Here is a 16,255-nt window from a genome sequence, read left to right on the forward strand (position 1 = left end):
AAAAAAAAAAAAAAAGCCACGTGAACTTTGACTCATTTCTACTAATCCACGAGGTAGAAGCTCAAGATCTGCTATTTTGAATTTGAGTTTAAAAATAAATTTCAGTATCAATAAAGATTAAAAAAAAATAAATACATAGAAATAAATTTTGTGATTTTTTTTCTCCCCTACATTTAAAAAAATACTTAGCACTTTAAAATACTTACTCTCTCTACATATTACACGGTCAGTTTTAAGTGGGTCCAAAATGCCACATAAAAATAATGTTCTCGGGCATTGCAATGGCAAAGTCACATTTTAATTAGGTCAATATCAAGTCAGGACAGATGTACTAATTCTTAGGGTCAAGCAGGATTCTTTTACCGAAGCTTCATGTACTTACGGGAAACAGGACTATGGGCACAGTTAGTGTTACCGCCACCAGGACTGCCAGGCGTACCATGAGGAGAGGGGTGTCAAACGTATACACTTTGCTGTAAGCATGAAGCAGCTCGTCTTCCACTTCCCCTGCAATGAGGAGGAAGAAAATGAATCCACTGGTGTAGCCAAACAGGCACCGGTATCCCATGACAACGTTTTATGGAAGGAACAGTGTCCTAGAAAGAACCCAGGCCTGGGAATCCAGACGCCTCTATTTTCTTTTTTTTTTTTTTTTTTTTTTCTTTTGGTCTTTAGTCTTTTTAGAACCACACCCATGGCATATGGAAGTTCCCAGGCTAGGGGTTTAGTCAGACCTACAGCTGCTGGCCTACGCCAGAGCCACAGCAACGCCAGATCCAAGACACGTCTGCGACCTACACCACAGCTCATGGCAATGCGGATCCTTAACCCACAGAGCGAGGCCAGGGATCGAACCTGCAACCTCATGGTTTCTAGTCGGATTCATTTCTCTGTGCCCCGATGGGAACTCCGACACCTCTATTTTCATCTTATCTCTTAGCTTATTAGCTGTGTGACCTTTGTTCCAATAGACAAAGGGGTGCGGATGCTTGTACATTTGCAGGAGCTAATGTAAAATTGCTAAGGCTCTTCTCTAGGTCATTTGCCTGGTATGCATTTCTCCCTACTACACAGAAGCATCACAAAGCAGAGGACAGGCTGAGGTCTTCCGGTTGAAAGGGATGAAAAGGTCAAGTCTCATCAGCCGTTACTACACCTGTCTCCACCTCCACTTGCCCAGGGAGCTCTTGACACGGCGTCCCCAAACCCAGTATGGAAACCCAATAGGGCAAGTGATCTCACACTTTTTCAAGCCCACACTCCCTCACGACATTGACAGACACACGTTGGGATTTTTCAGGTTTTCATTGGTCTGAGGAGACTCATTAGATTGAGTAACAATGTGAAGATGAATTAGTGTGATTTTTGCAGGGTATCCCAGTAAATACTGCTCTAAGATTAAGATGCTGCCCTCCAGGAAAACACGTTTCATCCAGGCACAGATGACAAGGAAATGCTTAGAGAATCAAACTCCCCTCAAAATCAGACAAAAGAGGATTAAAAATACCTTCAAAGGCATTGACCTGACTTTCATTAGTTCACAACTAGCAAAGAGTTAACGCCCAGTCTAAAGCAGTGCTTGGTTAATAGCCAAATATTAGTCAAAAACAAAACAACAAAACAAAACAAGCAAATGGTGCCCCCTTCCGTCTCCTCCCCAACTTGTGTTGCAATTAATTTAATTTACCAAGTCAGTCAGAAAGAAAAATGCAAAATGTTAGTAGGGCCATACATCCTGGAAGAAAAGAGTGATTCTGCTCCTTTTGTGTCCTATTAAGATGCCACAGAGGAAATGTTTTAGGCATAATCTAACATGGCTATAGTCACTTTTTTTTTTTTTTTTTTTTTTTTTTGGATAGTACATCCCCAGGTGGATGGGATGGGAATTAGATCAGGTTCTCTTTTCTTGAGAAACCTTTCACTGTAACAGAATAGAATGAGAGAAGCCAGACAATTTGACCCAAGCCTCCAGATTTGACTTGACTGGTAAATAAGACACAGGTCCCACCTCAAGGACTTTGTGCTTTTCCCATCATTTGCTTGGTAGTTAGTCATTCCACCAAAAGAGCTTTACAATATGTGATCTGAGTCACTCTCATCCTCTAAAGTCATTCAGATGACCTAGTGAGTGAAGGCAAAGAACTATCTCTCTCCCTTTCCGAAAAATCTTTAAATTTGAGGGATGGTTTTTTTACAAAACGAGTGGGAATTCACAAATTATTTTAACCTGTTAGGCAGCCCAGTTCAGGTCCCATTTTCTTAGGTCAAATGACAATGCTAATACAGTATGTTAAATTGAGTATGTATATCCATAGGTCATGCTGCTTATTGAGAGTAATTAAAAGAATTGTACCTACCCAGGTTAATGATCAGTCCAGCTAGGATTTGCACAAAGAGAATGACTTTGAGAGCGTGACCTACCATAAAAGGTTAGGTAACCAAAGAGGGCAGCAAGCAGGTACATAGCAAGCATCCCTGAGATGGAGATGTTGGACACTGTTTGCATCTTCCTCTGGGACCGACTGAAAAGGAAAAGAACACTGAGTTTTGTTTTTGTTTTTAGTGGATGAACATAGCACTTTAAGTACAAATTAAAATTTTAAAAATAATTTAAAAACGGTATGTCTGTGTTGCTCCGTATAAAACCCCATCGCTAGTGCAGAAACGTAGCTTATTTAAATTCGCCTTAGGGAGCTGCGGAGGATTTGTTTCCATTTTCTTAAACATGCCTTCATCAGTCTTGAGAAACGACTGTTTTCCTAGAAGAGGATTGTGCTAAGTATGCTTGTCTGTTGGGTATTTATGAATGTAATTAACACAAAAATCAAACGGGCGTCTAATGCAGAAAGGCTTCATATTTCACAGTGAGACGGATTTGAGGACAAGAATCCACTGCAATCAGCAAAGCACTACGTCTGGGAGGTCAGCCTTCCTGAAGCCTGATACTGTTACCTGGCCAGCTTCTGGGAACCATTCTAGAGGCACCTGGCTGCTCAGAGTCCATCAACAAACCTCTAGAATAACTGCCATCCCTTCTCCATCTGGAGGCAAAAATCAAGTGTAGAGTAACTGCTACATGTGATTTTCCATGTAAATCACAGACATCAGCATATTTGAAAGTGTTCTAAAAGTTTTTTTTTAAGATGTAAACCACAGTTTATGGGGCAAGTTATTGCTATTTCATGAGAACAAAGACTGAGGTTACTGATGTCTGGGTAAAGATGAAAATTATTATGACAGCCCCGCCAAGGGTAAAGGAAGAAACTGCTGTAGTGAGAGTGGGCTCAGACCCACTCACCCCCAAGTGCATGTCAAAAGCCTCAAAGGGAAAAGAGTACTAAGGAATCATAGAATATCAGCTGGAAGAAACAAGACTGTCTGGCCAGTGTCTCCACTACATAGATAAGACAATGAAGGCCAGGTGCTGGCACCTCGCTGTGATGGAATGTTTTCTAGGCAGGGGGTAAAGACAAGTGACATTCGTGGCTTAGCAAGGCTGTCCTCAGCATAATTTTTGTTCTTCATGAGTGTGGGTCATTTCCAGTTCAGGTGACGTCACTGCTTCCCACAACATTCAAATTCCAATTCCCCAAGCCTACCAAAGTTCTGATAGACATTGACTCCTCCTCCTCCTGAATCCCAGGGATCCTTAGGGTGGAAGAATAGGAGAGAAGGAAGCGGATAAGATAGTGCAGTAAGGAGGCTGATTGACACCTTTGTGGTTACAACACATGGCTGAGGAGTGGTTATAGCATAAACTCTCTGTGAGGAGAAAGCTGTGAACTCTGCTTCTGTATAAAGCACTGTTGAACATATGAGCACATTTTCAAAGCAAATCAGAATGCTAAAATGATGGCTGCCTTACTCTTTAAGTTCACTGTAGATGGGAAGGACCTCGGGGTGGCATACAAAAGCAAATGCTAGGATGGGAATTGCATAGGCCGTCTGAAAGACAAAGACAACACCGCATGTTTAGCATTCCAGCACAGATGGCCACCCCGGGGCCATCTCGGCTTGTGAAATAAAAACTCAGAGGCCATGTGGCCAGGCTCTTCGAGGCCTATGGCCTCTCACTTACCCGGGAGTTGAATACAAAGTATTTGGGCTGACACTTGTCATCACTGTGTGCTTCGTACTCTACTCCACTGCCGTGAAGAGAGCCCTTGGCCTGGTTCTCATCCAGCCCCGCAGGCTTCTGGTGGGTGTAGTCCATCATGAAGTTCACGCCGCTACTCTCGGAGTTGTTGGGCACCATGACCACGTGCATGGGAAGGGTATTGTTGAAGCTCACATTCCCAACGTTGTGATCCAGAACCGGCAGAGGGCAGGGTATTTGGAATTTCTTGTAAATCACCTAGACCCGATCATTAACAACAAGAACAACGTCATCCTTTGGAGGAAAACAGTAGGACAAAAATCCGTACTTGTGGTTTACGGTGTAGAGTTGAGGGAACCCTGCTGAGGATCCCTTTCAGACTAACGGACAGGTGGAGATGCCCTCCAGCCTCTCCACGAAGGAAAGAGTGGGAACCGTGGTTGGCAAGCCTGCCCCTGAGAGCCAACAAGATGGTATTTTGCGTAAATGTACCCCAAATTTCATGCATACTCTTCCATAAGAAAGATGATCATTTTCTTGCTACATTTCATACAGTTCATTTCTTCAAACTAGTGAAAATATGGGTTTTCAGAAATTGCTCCCCACCTTTGCCTCTGTGGGAAAATGCTGTAAAAATGTTGGCGTTCATATTAGAAGAAATTCCCCCTTTTGGAAAGGAGTGGGGATGGAGGGGGAGAAAGATTTCTTTCTTGAATTTCACTGTGGTTACCCTCTCCTCATGGGTAGAATGAGTAAGAGAAAATGGCTGATTCATGTAAATACGGCTGATTCTATAGCCTACTCATTTATCTCCTGTGACTCTGCACTTCTTTCTTTTTAATTTTTTATTTTTTGGTTGCACCTGTGGCATGTAGAAGTTCCTGGGTCAAGGATTGAACCTGTGCCACAGCAGTGACCTGAGCCCCAGCAGTGACAATGCTGGTTCCTTAACCCACTTAGCTACCAGGGAATTCCCCTGACTCTTCACTTCTTCTTCCTCCACTCTTCTAAACACTGGGTTATTGTCCCATTCCTGCTTAAAGTGTTCCTTTTTGTCCAAATATACATCCAGTGTGCCTAGAACACACTATGAGCAATGGTCTTGACATTCTAATTCAACTATATTTAAACTCAGGACTGTTCTTTTCTTATTCCAAATTAGAGTACAAGAAAATGGCCTGTGATGCAAGAACTATTTCACGCTAGTGATGTACTTGAACTAAAATGAGGACACCAGTTCAGGCACTGAAAGCATCACATGCCCACTAAACCAAAAGGATCATGTCAAAAATCACTTACCACACTGACAAAAAACACCATGCAGGTAAGAGAAAATCCGCTGGTATAACCAAGGTAACCTAGGAGTCAGTAGAGAAATTCTGGAAGGTGAATATGGCATCTACAATCAGCTTACCTCTTAGAACATGAAATGAAAATAAAAATGGAAAACGAACTTTACCTAAATTTTTAAGAAGAGAAAGTGGAAGAATGATCGCAACAGACACGAAAATGACGAGGTAGTTGCCATTGAGGTACCATTCTCTAGAACAGAAGGACAAGAATCAGGATCAGAAAAGACCAAGTAGAATGAGTTGCCTCATGTTAGAGAGAGAAGAGAAGACGTACCCAGTATTTTCTTCAAGTCCCATGAAGGCTCTGATTACTTCAGGTAGTTCGTATTTAATGATAAAGAGGTAGCTTGACATTGCTGAAATGGAAAACGTGACAGCTTAGCGGTGTGCATGGCACTCACGTCACAGGTAGGGTGTGAGAAATCCAGGCATGGGGGATGCCCATCCTTTTCAGTAATCTCCCAATGGAGACAAAAGCCACCCACTTTGAATTCTGTACGACTGCCAGGTCCCTCTCAGAAACAGGCATTCGCCCTTTGGCTCCTGTCTAAGGACCTTTGCTAAGTATCCATGCTGATTCTGTGTAAAATTCAGCCCTGAGGTTTTCACACTTTGCAAGCTTTTCCCTCAATAGTTATAAGTCATCTTAGCCTTTCTGAATATTTTAGTGTTGATAACCGGTCGGGTCTGGTCACAAAAAGCGTGGGCCAGAGAGAGGGGGCAGAATTGCAGGGTGGCGCTGGGTAGAATACATGTCACTCTAGCCTTCTCTAGATTTGGGCTCCATTCAAGTCCTCTGTCATCTCCCTGAGGGACACAGAAAGTCTCAGACCACTGATTCTCTAAACTGGAGTCATACTGGATTGGTGAAAACAAAAACGTACAAAAGATGACAGCTTCTTGGGAGTTCCTTTGTGGCTTAACAGTGACAAACCCGACTAGCATCCATGAGGATGGGGGTTCCATCCCTGGCCTCACTCAGGGGGTTAAGGATCTGGCATTGCGGTGAGCTGTGGTATAGGTCACAGACATGGCTTGAATCTGGTCTTGCTGTGGCTATGACATAAGCCAGAGGCTATAGCTCCAATTTGATCTCTAGTCTGGGAACTTCCACATGCGGCAGGTGCAGCCCTACAAAGACAAAAAGAGAGAGAGAGATGATAGCTTCTCCAAACTTTGTGAATGAAGGTTTTTAAAAAATATTCTCTGTCCAAATAAGAAGTTATATCAAGTGGCAACATTTCTGAGCATCTAGATAAGTGATGTGTGTATGATCATGGGCTCTTCTGAAAATCTGATCTATAAAAATCTGTAAACCCTCACCCTGGAAAAACATATATGTATACATATGCAGAACACACACTTTTGCCTAGGGAATTGATGCAACATCTCTTTCCCAAGTCATGAACTCAGTGAAGTATGACACGAATTTGCTATTTCACACGTGGGCAAAAGACTCAGTTAAAAATAAAAACTGACAAGTTTTGCATTGTAAGGTTTCAGTGTGTGTGTTACATCCTTCTGGTGATTTTTTGCTAAGAGGCATTTAAAGCAGATATTTACGTTGCAAATTGAACTATGAATAGTTTAAAAATATTTCCTTAGCTTCAAATAATAGTAATAACAATTTCCCACATTGTTTAGTTCTGCATGTAATTAGCCGAAAAGCCACGTGAAAAAGAAAGATGCCTGTTATGATCTCCATTCTGCAGCTGAGGATATAAAGATTTTTGAGAGATGAGATGCCTTGTCCGAGATCACACAGCTTGAAAGTGACAGACCACATACAAAACATAAGATCCCTGATTTCAGGCCAGTGTTTCCTCTCTATTGTGAAATGAAAAGATTTTTACAATACCTGATGTACCTTCTGTAAACATGATTTGGTTAATCTTTACAAAGGCCTTGGGTAAAGCTAAATCTTACAGAGGGTAAACAGAGGAGATATTTCTGATTAACTGGTTCAGTGAGGCAGCATTCAGTTTTAGAGCTATTAATCGCTGACTTTCAGTGATGTCACCTCTGTTAATGTGTTTGGTCTTTGAAAATTCAGAATGACCCAGACCTGTCTGAGTAATGTCAACATTATTCTGCTAATGTTGAAACATCCGTGGTAAATGTTCATTTTTCAGGGCATTGAGAAAATTAAACATTCTAAGTGTGGAGTTGCTAAATACAGAAATACAAGTGTTTCTTTTTGGCCACAATAACCACTAATCATATATAGTAACCAAAGTGAGAGATTTTCAGCAATGATGTATGAAATCTCATCTTACTCCCTGAAAGCCACGCGGGTTTTGTGTGTGGAGGGTGTGACTGAGAGGCCATGTTAGAGTTTATTCCATTATTTAGATGCACAATAGTAGCTACCCTTGGAATAATAAAAAATGGTATTGCCACTCAACCTGCTGGGTTCAGGTTAAAAGAGTATGTCCAGTTAGTTCAGTTGTCTGAACAAGTATATTAGGTCACCTATAAGAGATCCTATGAAATGCTTGGTATTTTAAATCTTGGTAAGGCTGAAAATTTGAACCAAATGGAAAGCAATTTATTTGATGGGGGATGGGAACCTTATATTATTATGGCCCAACCACAGTAAAATGAATGAAACATTCCATGTTGCTGTCAAATTCTACCTAGGATTGTAGTCTTACTATATAAAAATATGAAAGACAAATACAAACCATTATGATATGGCGGGATTTTATTTATCCGCTTACCAACCATCCATCATCAGGAGCAGGTATGGTTGGATAAAGGTTATTAAAGGAATGGCTGTATTCCAGAACTCCTAGATAATTCCAGTGATTTTATTAATCAAAAAGGATGTCCTCCTTGCGAGATCCCTGTGCAAGTTTGTTTAGTGCAGCATTGTTTGTGATAGTGAAAAACTGGAAACAATCCAAAACTGTTCATCAAGAGATTCATAAACCAATTATGGTGCATTTGTACAATGGAAAATTCAAAAGCTATTAGAAAGAGAACTAGGCAAATAACATTCAAGACATATTGTTAAATTAAAAAAGCAAGCTGCACATCAGTATTATGAGATGATCCAATTTTAACAGTAACAATATATTTATTAAATTTGCCATAGAGGAAAACCTGGAGAGGTTATTTCTAAGATAATTTACATAAACATTTTTTGTTATTTATATATTTATGTAATGTTTTATTTTTACAATTAGCATATATTTATCTTATAATTATAAAAATGCCTATTTAAAAATGATCAGGAGATGATCATCTCAATAGATGCAGAAAAAGCATTTGACAAAGTCCAACATCCATTCATGATAAAAACTCTTATCAAAGTGGGTATAGATGGAATATACCTTAACATAATAAAAGCCATTTATGACAAACCCACAGCAAATATAATGCTCAATGGAGAAAAGCTGAAAGCCTTCCCACTAAAATCTGGAACAAGACAGGATGCCCACTCTCACCACTGTTATTCAACATAGTATTGGAAGTCCTAGCCACAGCAATCAGACAAACAAAAGAAATAAAAGGTATTCAACTTGGAAGGAAGAGGTAAAATTGTCACTGTATGCAGATGACATGATAATATATATAGAAAACCCTAAGGACTCAACCTCAAGACTACTTGAACTGATTAACAAATTCAGAAAAATAGCAGGATATAAGATTAACATTCAGAAATCAGTTGCATTTCTGTATACCAACAACAAAATATTAAAAAGGATACAAAAATACAATACCTTTTAAAAGTGCACCCCCCAAAATTGAATACCTGGGAATAAACCTGACCAAGAAGGTGAAAGACTTATATGCTGAGAACTATAAAACATTAATCAAGGAAATTAAAGAGGATTCAAAGAAATGGAAAGATACTCCATGCTCCTGGGTCAGAGAAATTAATATTGTAAAAATGGCCATACTACCCAAAGCAATCTACAGATTCAAAGCAATCCCTATCAAATTACCCATGACATTTTTCAAAGAACTATAAAAAACAATTCAAAAATTATATGGAACCACAAAAGACCCAGAATTGCCATAACAATCCTGAGGAACAAAAACTAAGCAGGAGGCCTAACTTCCCAGACCTCAGGCAATATTACAAAGCCACAGTAATCAAGACAGTGTGGTACCGGTACCGAAATAGACATACAGACCAATGAAACAGAATAGAGAACCGGAAATAAACCCAGACACCTATTAATCTTTGATAAAGGAGGCAAGAATATAAAATGGGAACAAGACAGTCTTTTCAGCAAGTGGTGCTGGGAAAACTGGACAGCCACATGTAAATCAATGAAACTGGAACACACCCACACACCCTGCACAAAAATAAACTCAAAATGGCTTAAAGACTTAAATGTAAGACAAGATGCCATCAAACTCCTAGAATAAACAGATGCAAAACATTCTCTGACATCAACTTTACAAATATTTTCTCAGGTCAGTCAAACTGACAAGCTTTTGCACAGCAAAGGAAACTATAAAAAAAAAAAAAAAAAAAGACATCTTACGGAATGGGAGAAAATAGTTTCAAATGATGCAACTGACAAGGGCTTAATTGCTAAAATATACAAACAACTTATACAACTCAACAACAAAAGGCAACAACCCAATTGAAAAATGGGCAAAAGACCCAGATAGACATTTTTCCAAAGAAGATATACAGATGGCCAACAAGCACATGAACAAATGCTCAACATCCATGATTATTAGAGAAATGCATATCAAAACTACTATGAGGTACCACCTCACACAAGCCAGAATGGCCATCATTAATAAGTCCACAATTAACAAATGCTGGAGAGGGTGTGGAAAAAAGGGAACCATCCTTCACTGTTGGTGAGAATGTAAATTGGTACAACCACTATGAAAAAAGTATGGAGGTACCTCAGAAAACTAAATATAGAACTACCATATGACCCAGCAATCCCACTCTTGGGCATATATCCAGACAAAAATTTCCTTGAAAAAGACACATGCACCCATATGTTCATTGCAGCACTATTCGCAATAGCCAAGACATGGAAACAACCTAAATGTCCATCAACAGATGATTGGATTAAGAAGGTATGGTATATATATATATACAATGGAATACTACTTGCCATAAAAAAGAACAAAACAATTCCATTTACAGCAACATGGATGGAACTAGAAACTCTCATACTAAGTGAAGTAAGTCAGAAAGAGAAAGACAAATGATAGCACTTATATCTGGAATCTAATATATGGCAAAAATGAACCTTTCCACAGAAGAGAAACTCATGGATGTGGAGAACAGACTGGTGGTTGCCAAGGGGAGGGGAAGGGGGACGGAGTGGGATGGACTGGGAATTAGGGGTTAATAGATGCAAACTATTGCCTTTGAAATGGATAACCAATGAGATCCTGCTATATAGCACTGGGAACTATATCTAGTCACTTCTGATGGAGCATGATAATGTGAGAAAAAGGAATATATATGTACGTGTGACTGGATCATCTTGCTGTACAGTAGAAAATTGACAGGACACAATAAACCAGCTATAATGGAAAAAAATAAAAATCATTAAATTTTTAAAAATGGAAAAAAAAAAAAAAAACAATCAGGAGGGCTCCAGAGACATGGATATTGAATCCAAGAACTGGGAAGAAGGAAGCATGTACTGAATCTGTATTTTGATGACTTTTTGAGGATGAAATATGACTTTGCATAGATGAAAAACTTGGACTCAGAGGTATACAGTGACTTTCCAAAGGTCACAGATTGTGACAGAAACAAACTTAAATTCAGGTGCATCAGGCTCCAAAAATTATTCTCTACTCAAGGGTTTTTAAATGTCTTTTTAAAACAGTAACATACCAGATACAGTTTAATAAGGCTTAGGAATCCCAGAGGAGCCAGGACCTAAAAGCCTGGAGGAATGATGCACCATTTGTGACAAACGGAGGTGGAGAGCTGGAGAATGTGTGTGATAGGGTTGGAGGATTGTAAAAGTTGGGGGACAGAATATAGTTCATTGTGGTGTCACACAGGACACATAGGGAACAGATGATAGACGGACAGGTAGATAGATACATAGACAGATACAGAAGTTGGGAGGAAAGATATCAGAAAAGGAGGCAAAGGAATGATGATAAAGACCATTATATGTCAGACTACAGAGATTAAATTTTATCTTAAAAATAATGAGGGCAGGCTGAAGGATTTTATGCATGTGAGAAGCAACAGTAGATCTAAATTTGAGAAAGTTAATTTGGAGGGTGAATTACAGGTGGAAGAGGGGAAACCTAGGACAGGAGGACCAGTTAGATGGCTATTGCAAGAGTCTGAGCAGAAACAGCAATCACCTGAACTTCAGTGGTGAGAAGAGAAGGAGTGGAGAGATTCGAAAGGTAAATAAGAGAAAGAATGGATAAGAGCTGGTATTTGGATGTTCTCGGTTAGGGAGAGAGGGGAGAGTTTAGACTGACATCCAGATGTCTGCCTTAAGAAACTGGATGCTCAAATGAATTTATCAACATCTGTAGTTGTATAATGATCATAACAATCTGATTTCACAGGATTTCCATCCCACAGCCCAGGCACATCCCCCACCCCCCAAACTGTCTCCTCCGGAGAAATTCATTTGAGTAATAAAAAAAATGGAAAAAACAAAAAACAACAAACAAACAAACAAAAAAAGGAACTGGATGCTGCTGGTATTGTTCATTGAGAGATGAAAAGAACAGAAATATAGAATAAGAGGTTTGGGGCTGGGTAGGAGGTGAGGAAATACGGGCCATTATGTGTCTGGGTCATGCAAGAGGACATAGCCACTAGGACGTTTGAAGTATGGGTCAAGATGCCTTAGGGTCAAAGGCATGAAAAGATCAGTGAAGTAGGTGGGCAAACATATCACCTGGAACACTACTGAAAATATATACTTCTAGGCTCTACTCTGGAAAAGATCTTCAGTAAGAATTATAAGAATTGTAGAACCAAGAAATCTGTGTTTCAGAATGCTTCTGATGCCTGGCCAGATTTTTGCCTTAGCACACCTTCTAGGGACACTCTCCAATGGGCTGGCTCTGTGCAGGCTGTGTCTCAAGGACTCCAAAATGTCCCCGTGCCCCTCAGATACTGATTTTTCAATTTTATGAAATGAACTCAACCATACATGTGACGCATCAACTGTCTGGGTAATGACAGATGTAAGCACTCATGAGTTAATTTTTTTAAGTAATAATTAAAGCCATAAGAGCATTTGAAATCAAGGAAGGTTTCATTCTATATTTTAATTCCAGAATTCATCTGGCAGGATTTTACACAGTATTTTATTTCTTAGATAAGGCTATTTTTCATTAATAAGGGACAGCAAATCTATTTAGGGAAATTTACTTGTAAATTTAAAAACTGTAAAGCAACTATTTTTCTGTATTTGCCTGTTTATTGCTAGAGTCTTCTCATGTCTTGAGCATCCTTGAAAAGTTTAAAATGGTTTGTTGAAAACTACATCCTCTTACCTCCAATGTTCTGCATTGTAATGGAAACAAAAGCTCCGATTTTCCCAGGCCATCCAAATGCTTTTTCACCCAGTTTTTCATAAATTAGAGATCCTATTGTCAAAGATGAAAAGAACCTTGTTCAAAAATTGTTTTAATGACTAAAATATTCTTATCATGTCATACTACCCTGGTGCTTCAAACATGTAAATAAACACCCTACAGAAATGACAAACCCCCAAATACAAAACCTCAAAAGCTGATGCAAAATATGGTAAATGTTCTCCAAACAAGAAGCAATGGCTTCATTCATTTATCTTGGCTTCATGCAATGAGTCGGAACAGTTATGTCTATCGTCCACCAAAAGTCTTTTCTCTATTTAGCTGAACTCAAACGGGTTGATTTTCACTTGTCTAACTTTCCCAGATAACTAAAAACATTGGAGATACCATGTTGTTTGGGGTCAGAAGAAAATGAAATGTAAAACTGACTGACATCCTCCTACAGTCATGGGGCTATGGACTGAAATACCCTCTAATGAGAATCAAAACAGACTGTCTTGGGTGTAATGAGAGGCCTACCTCCTTCCTTGGAGGTCTTTAATAAGAGATGGACTGAATAGAGTGACAGGATTGCCACAGCAAGCAGCATGATTCTGTGAAGGGAAGAGAGAGTAGACAATAAAGTTTCTAGAAAAGATAAGACGTGATAATATTAGGTATTCCGATACATTATTACATTGGTCTTTTCAATCATTAACTTTCTAAGAGTTTGTGAATTGGGGAGAAGCTGAAAAATTCTGTTTAGAACTCCACAAATGCCCATTCTTTCATGACACAGAACTGGAATTAGCTTTATTTTCTGTACCAAAGTGTACCACTTGAAGTCCCTAACATTATCTTTTTTTAGTGTTACCCAATAGTAGAATCTGGTTTATAACTTAGATACTAAATGTACAGCAAAATTAGCAAATACTGTATCTACTTACAGTATAGGGCTATATGGGTACGATATTTGCATGACAGTCCCATGAACATTTATAACTGAGGGGCTATTCACTGACCTAACTAAACTTGAATCTAAGATCTAGAAATATAGGGAGCTCCCATCGTGGCTCAGCAGTTAACGAATCTGACTAGTATCCATGAGGACGTGGGTTCAATCCCTGGCCTCGCTCAGTGGGTTAAGGATCCAGCATTGCCATGAGCTGTGGTGTAGGTCACAGATGCGGCTCAGATTCTGCATTGCTGTGGCTGTGGTGTAGGCCAGCAGCTGTAGCTCTGCTTCGACCCCTAGCCTGGGAACTTCTACATGCCGCAGGTGCAGCCCTAAAAAGACAAAAGGGAAAAAAAATCTAGAAATATAGAAGCCAAAGCAAAGTCTGAGCTCCACCACTACTGATCCTACACATTAGATGGTGGGAACCAGAGGGTCAGGCAATTGCCTGTATAATAGAGAAAACAGAAAGGTAGGTAGAGGGTGCAGAAAACCTTTGTTGTTTTCAGAAAAAATCATTTGTGGTTCAGGACCCTCCATAAGTCCACAGGCATGTATGGTGTCTTTATGTATACAGTGGTCAGTGCTTCTCTAAAAACAAGAAGTGAAGAGCCAAAATAAGACTGTAGATAGAAGCATCTCTGTAATAAATTAAGGCAAAAGACTAAGCTTTACCTGAAAAAAATTTTTAATCTTATCATTTTATGTCATCTTTTTATTGAAGTATAGTTGATTTACAAAGTTATATTAGTTTCTGGTATACTGCAGTATATATGTGTGTTTGTGTGTATATACACACACATATACATATATTATTTTTCATATTATTTTTCATTATGGCTTATCACAGGATATTGAATATAGTTCCCTGTGCTATACAGTAGGACTCTGTTGTTCATCCATTCTATATATAATAGTTTGTCCCTTCTAATCCAAACTCTCAATTCTTCCCTTCCCCATCCCCCTCCCCCTTGGCAACCACAATCTATTCTCTATGTTTTGAGTTTTTTTCTGTTTTGTAGATAAGTTCATCTGTGTCATATTTTAAATTCCATGTATAAGTGATATCATACAGTATTCAACTATCTCTTTCTGACTGACTTCGTTTAGTATGATAATCTTTAGGTCTATCCATGTTGCTGCAAATGGTATTACTTCAGTCCTTTTTATGGCTGAGTAATATTCCATTGTATATGTTACCACATCTTCTTTAGCCATTCATTTTTTGATAGACATTAGGTTGTTTCCATATCTTGGCTATTGTAAATAGTGCTGCTATGCACATTGGAGTGCATGTACCTTTTCAAATTATAGTTTTGTCTAGATATATGTCAGGTGTGGGATTGCTGGATCATTCTGTTTTTAGTTTTTTGAGCAACCTCCATATTGTTTTCCATAGTACCTGCACCAATTTATATTCCGACCTACAGTGTAAGAGAGTTCCCTTTTCTCCACACCCTCTCCAGCGTTTGTTACTAAAAAAATCTTATTCTTTGCCTGTTCTATATGATGAGAGTACACTAAACGTTCTCCCCACAATTGATCAAATTCTTCGGTAATACATGGGGAAGTCAATGTTGCAAATGTAGATCTAGACTATGAGTTACAAATGCTATAACTCTTCTAGCTCTATTGTGCTCTCATTTTTCATGAAATATGTTCTCCAGAGCTGTCTTACTCATATATTTTCCTCTATGCCTTGGGCATTTACCTGTTTTAAAAGAGTTATGTAATTCAGATTACATACTCGTTCCCTGGAGAAATAATGAGCATTTCTTGTATTCTAAACCTACCTGCTTTAGCAGAAACTCCTACAAGTAAAACCAATGACATCCTATGTCACTTGCTGGGAATTAAGGGAGATTGCTGAATCCAATTTGGGCTATTTGGATACATAAAACACACTCCTAATGTGCTTTAATTGCTCCAGTCAAATTAATCTGCTAAATGTTTACAGGCTTGAAATGAGGCTCTCAATTTTAAAAGTGGACACTCTCCACCCGTGAACATGATCTGTGGCTCTAGGATCAGGGGACGTGTTTCCCGCTTCTATTCATCAGCGATCTATGAAAACATCCTAATTAATTGTAATGGTGTGTGTCATTCGTAAGGAGAAGGTGGTCTTTCCGTCTTAGAGGTAGTAGTACATTATAAGACTATACACGTATACATATGACATATCTCTAGCCATTAAGATGCAGAGAATTTTTTTAAATACCTTATTTCAAACATGGCTTACAAAATAAAATCGACAGAAAAATCCATTCAGCTAAAAATTATACCTAACAATTCAATCGAAGCACTGACACAATATAAATATTTATAGTCTAGCCTGACCCTTAGCCTGCAAATAGCTGT

The 16,255-nt window shown here is 39.1% G+C and overlaps 1 protein-coding gene and 1 long non-coding RNA gene across 6 annotated transcripts in view; one reads left to right on the forward strand and one right to left on the reverse strand.

Annotated features, from left to right (window-relative positions):
- The window catches only part of LOC106510390, a 262,228-nt gene extending 256,815 nt beyond the window's left edge, over nucleotides 1-5,413 (forward strand). Inside the window, exon 13 of the long non-coding RNA XR_002344176.1 lies at nucleotides 5,259-5,413. This is a non-coding gene — a long non-coding RNA (uncharacterized LOC106510390). The remainder of the gene's footprint in view (nucleotides 1-5,258) is intronic.
- Nucleotides 1-16,255, reverse strand: part of SLC38A4 (solute carrier family 38 member 4) — a 77,933-nt gene that overhangs the window by 12,439 nt on the left and 49,239 nt on the right. For all 5 annotated transcript variants that reach the window (XR_002344173.1, XM_021092580.1, XM_013997965.2 and 2 more), the window contains exons 5-13: nucleotides 13,483-13,556; nucleotides 12,922-13,014; nucleotides 5,723-5,804; nucleotides 5,556-5,638; nucleotides 5,396-5,454; nucleotides 4,079-4,354; nucleotides 3,866-3,945; nucleotides 2,422-2,522; nucleotides 383-507 (exon numbers count right to left, since the gene is read on the reverse strand). Coding sequence is in view for 4 of the 5 variants with exons in the window: in XM_021092580.1 (XP_020948239.1) it covers nucleotides 383-507; nucleotides 2,422-2,522; nucleotides 3,866-3,945; nucleotides 4,079-4,354; nucleotides 5,396-5,454; nucleotides 5,556-5,638; nucleotides 5,723-5,804; nucleotides 12,922-13,014; nucleotides 13,483-13,556 (973 nt within the window). In the remaining variant the exon portion in view is untranslated. The remainder of the gene's footprint in view (nucleotides 1-382; nucleotides 508-2,421; nucleotides 2,523-3,865; nucleotides 3,946-4,078; nucleotides 4,355-5,395; nucleotides 5,455-5,555; nucleotides 5,639-5,722; nucleotides 5,805-12,921; nucleotides 13,015-13,482; nucleotides 13,557-16,255) is intronic.

The sequence above is a fragment of the Sus scrofa genome, chromosome 5, assembly GCF_000003025.6.
Source record: "Sus scrofa isolate TJ Tabasco breed Duroc chromosome 5, Sscrofa11.1, whole genome shotgun sequence".
Classification (NCBI taxonomy): Eukaryota; Metazoa; Chordata; class Mammalia; order Artiodactyla; family Suidae; genus Sus; species Sus scrofa.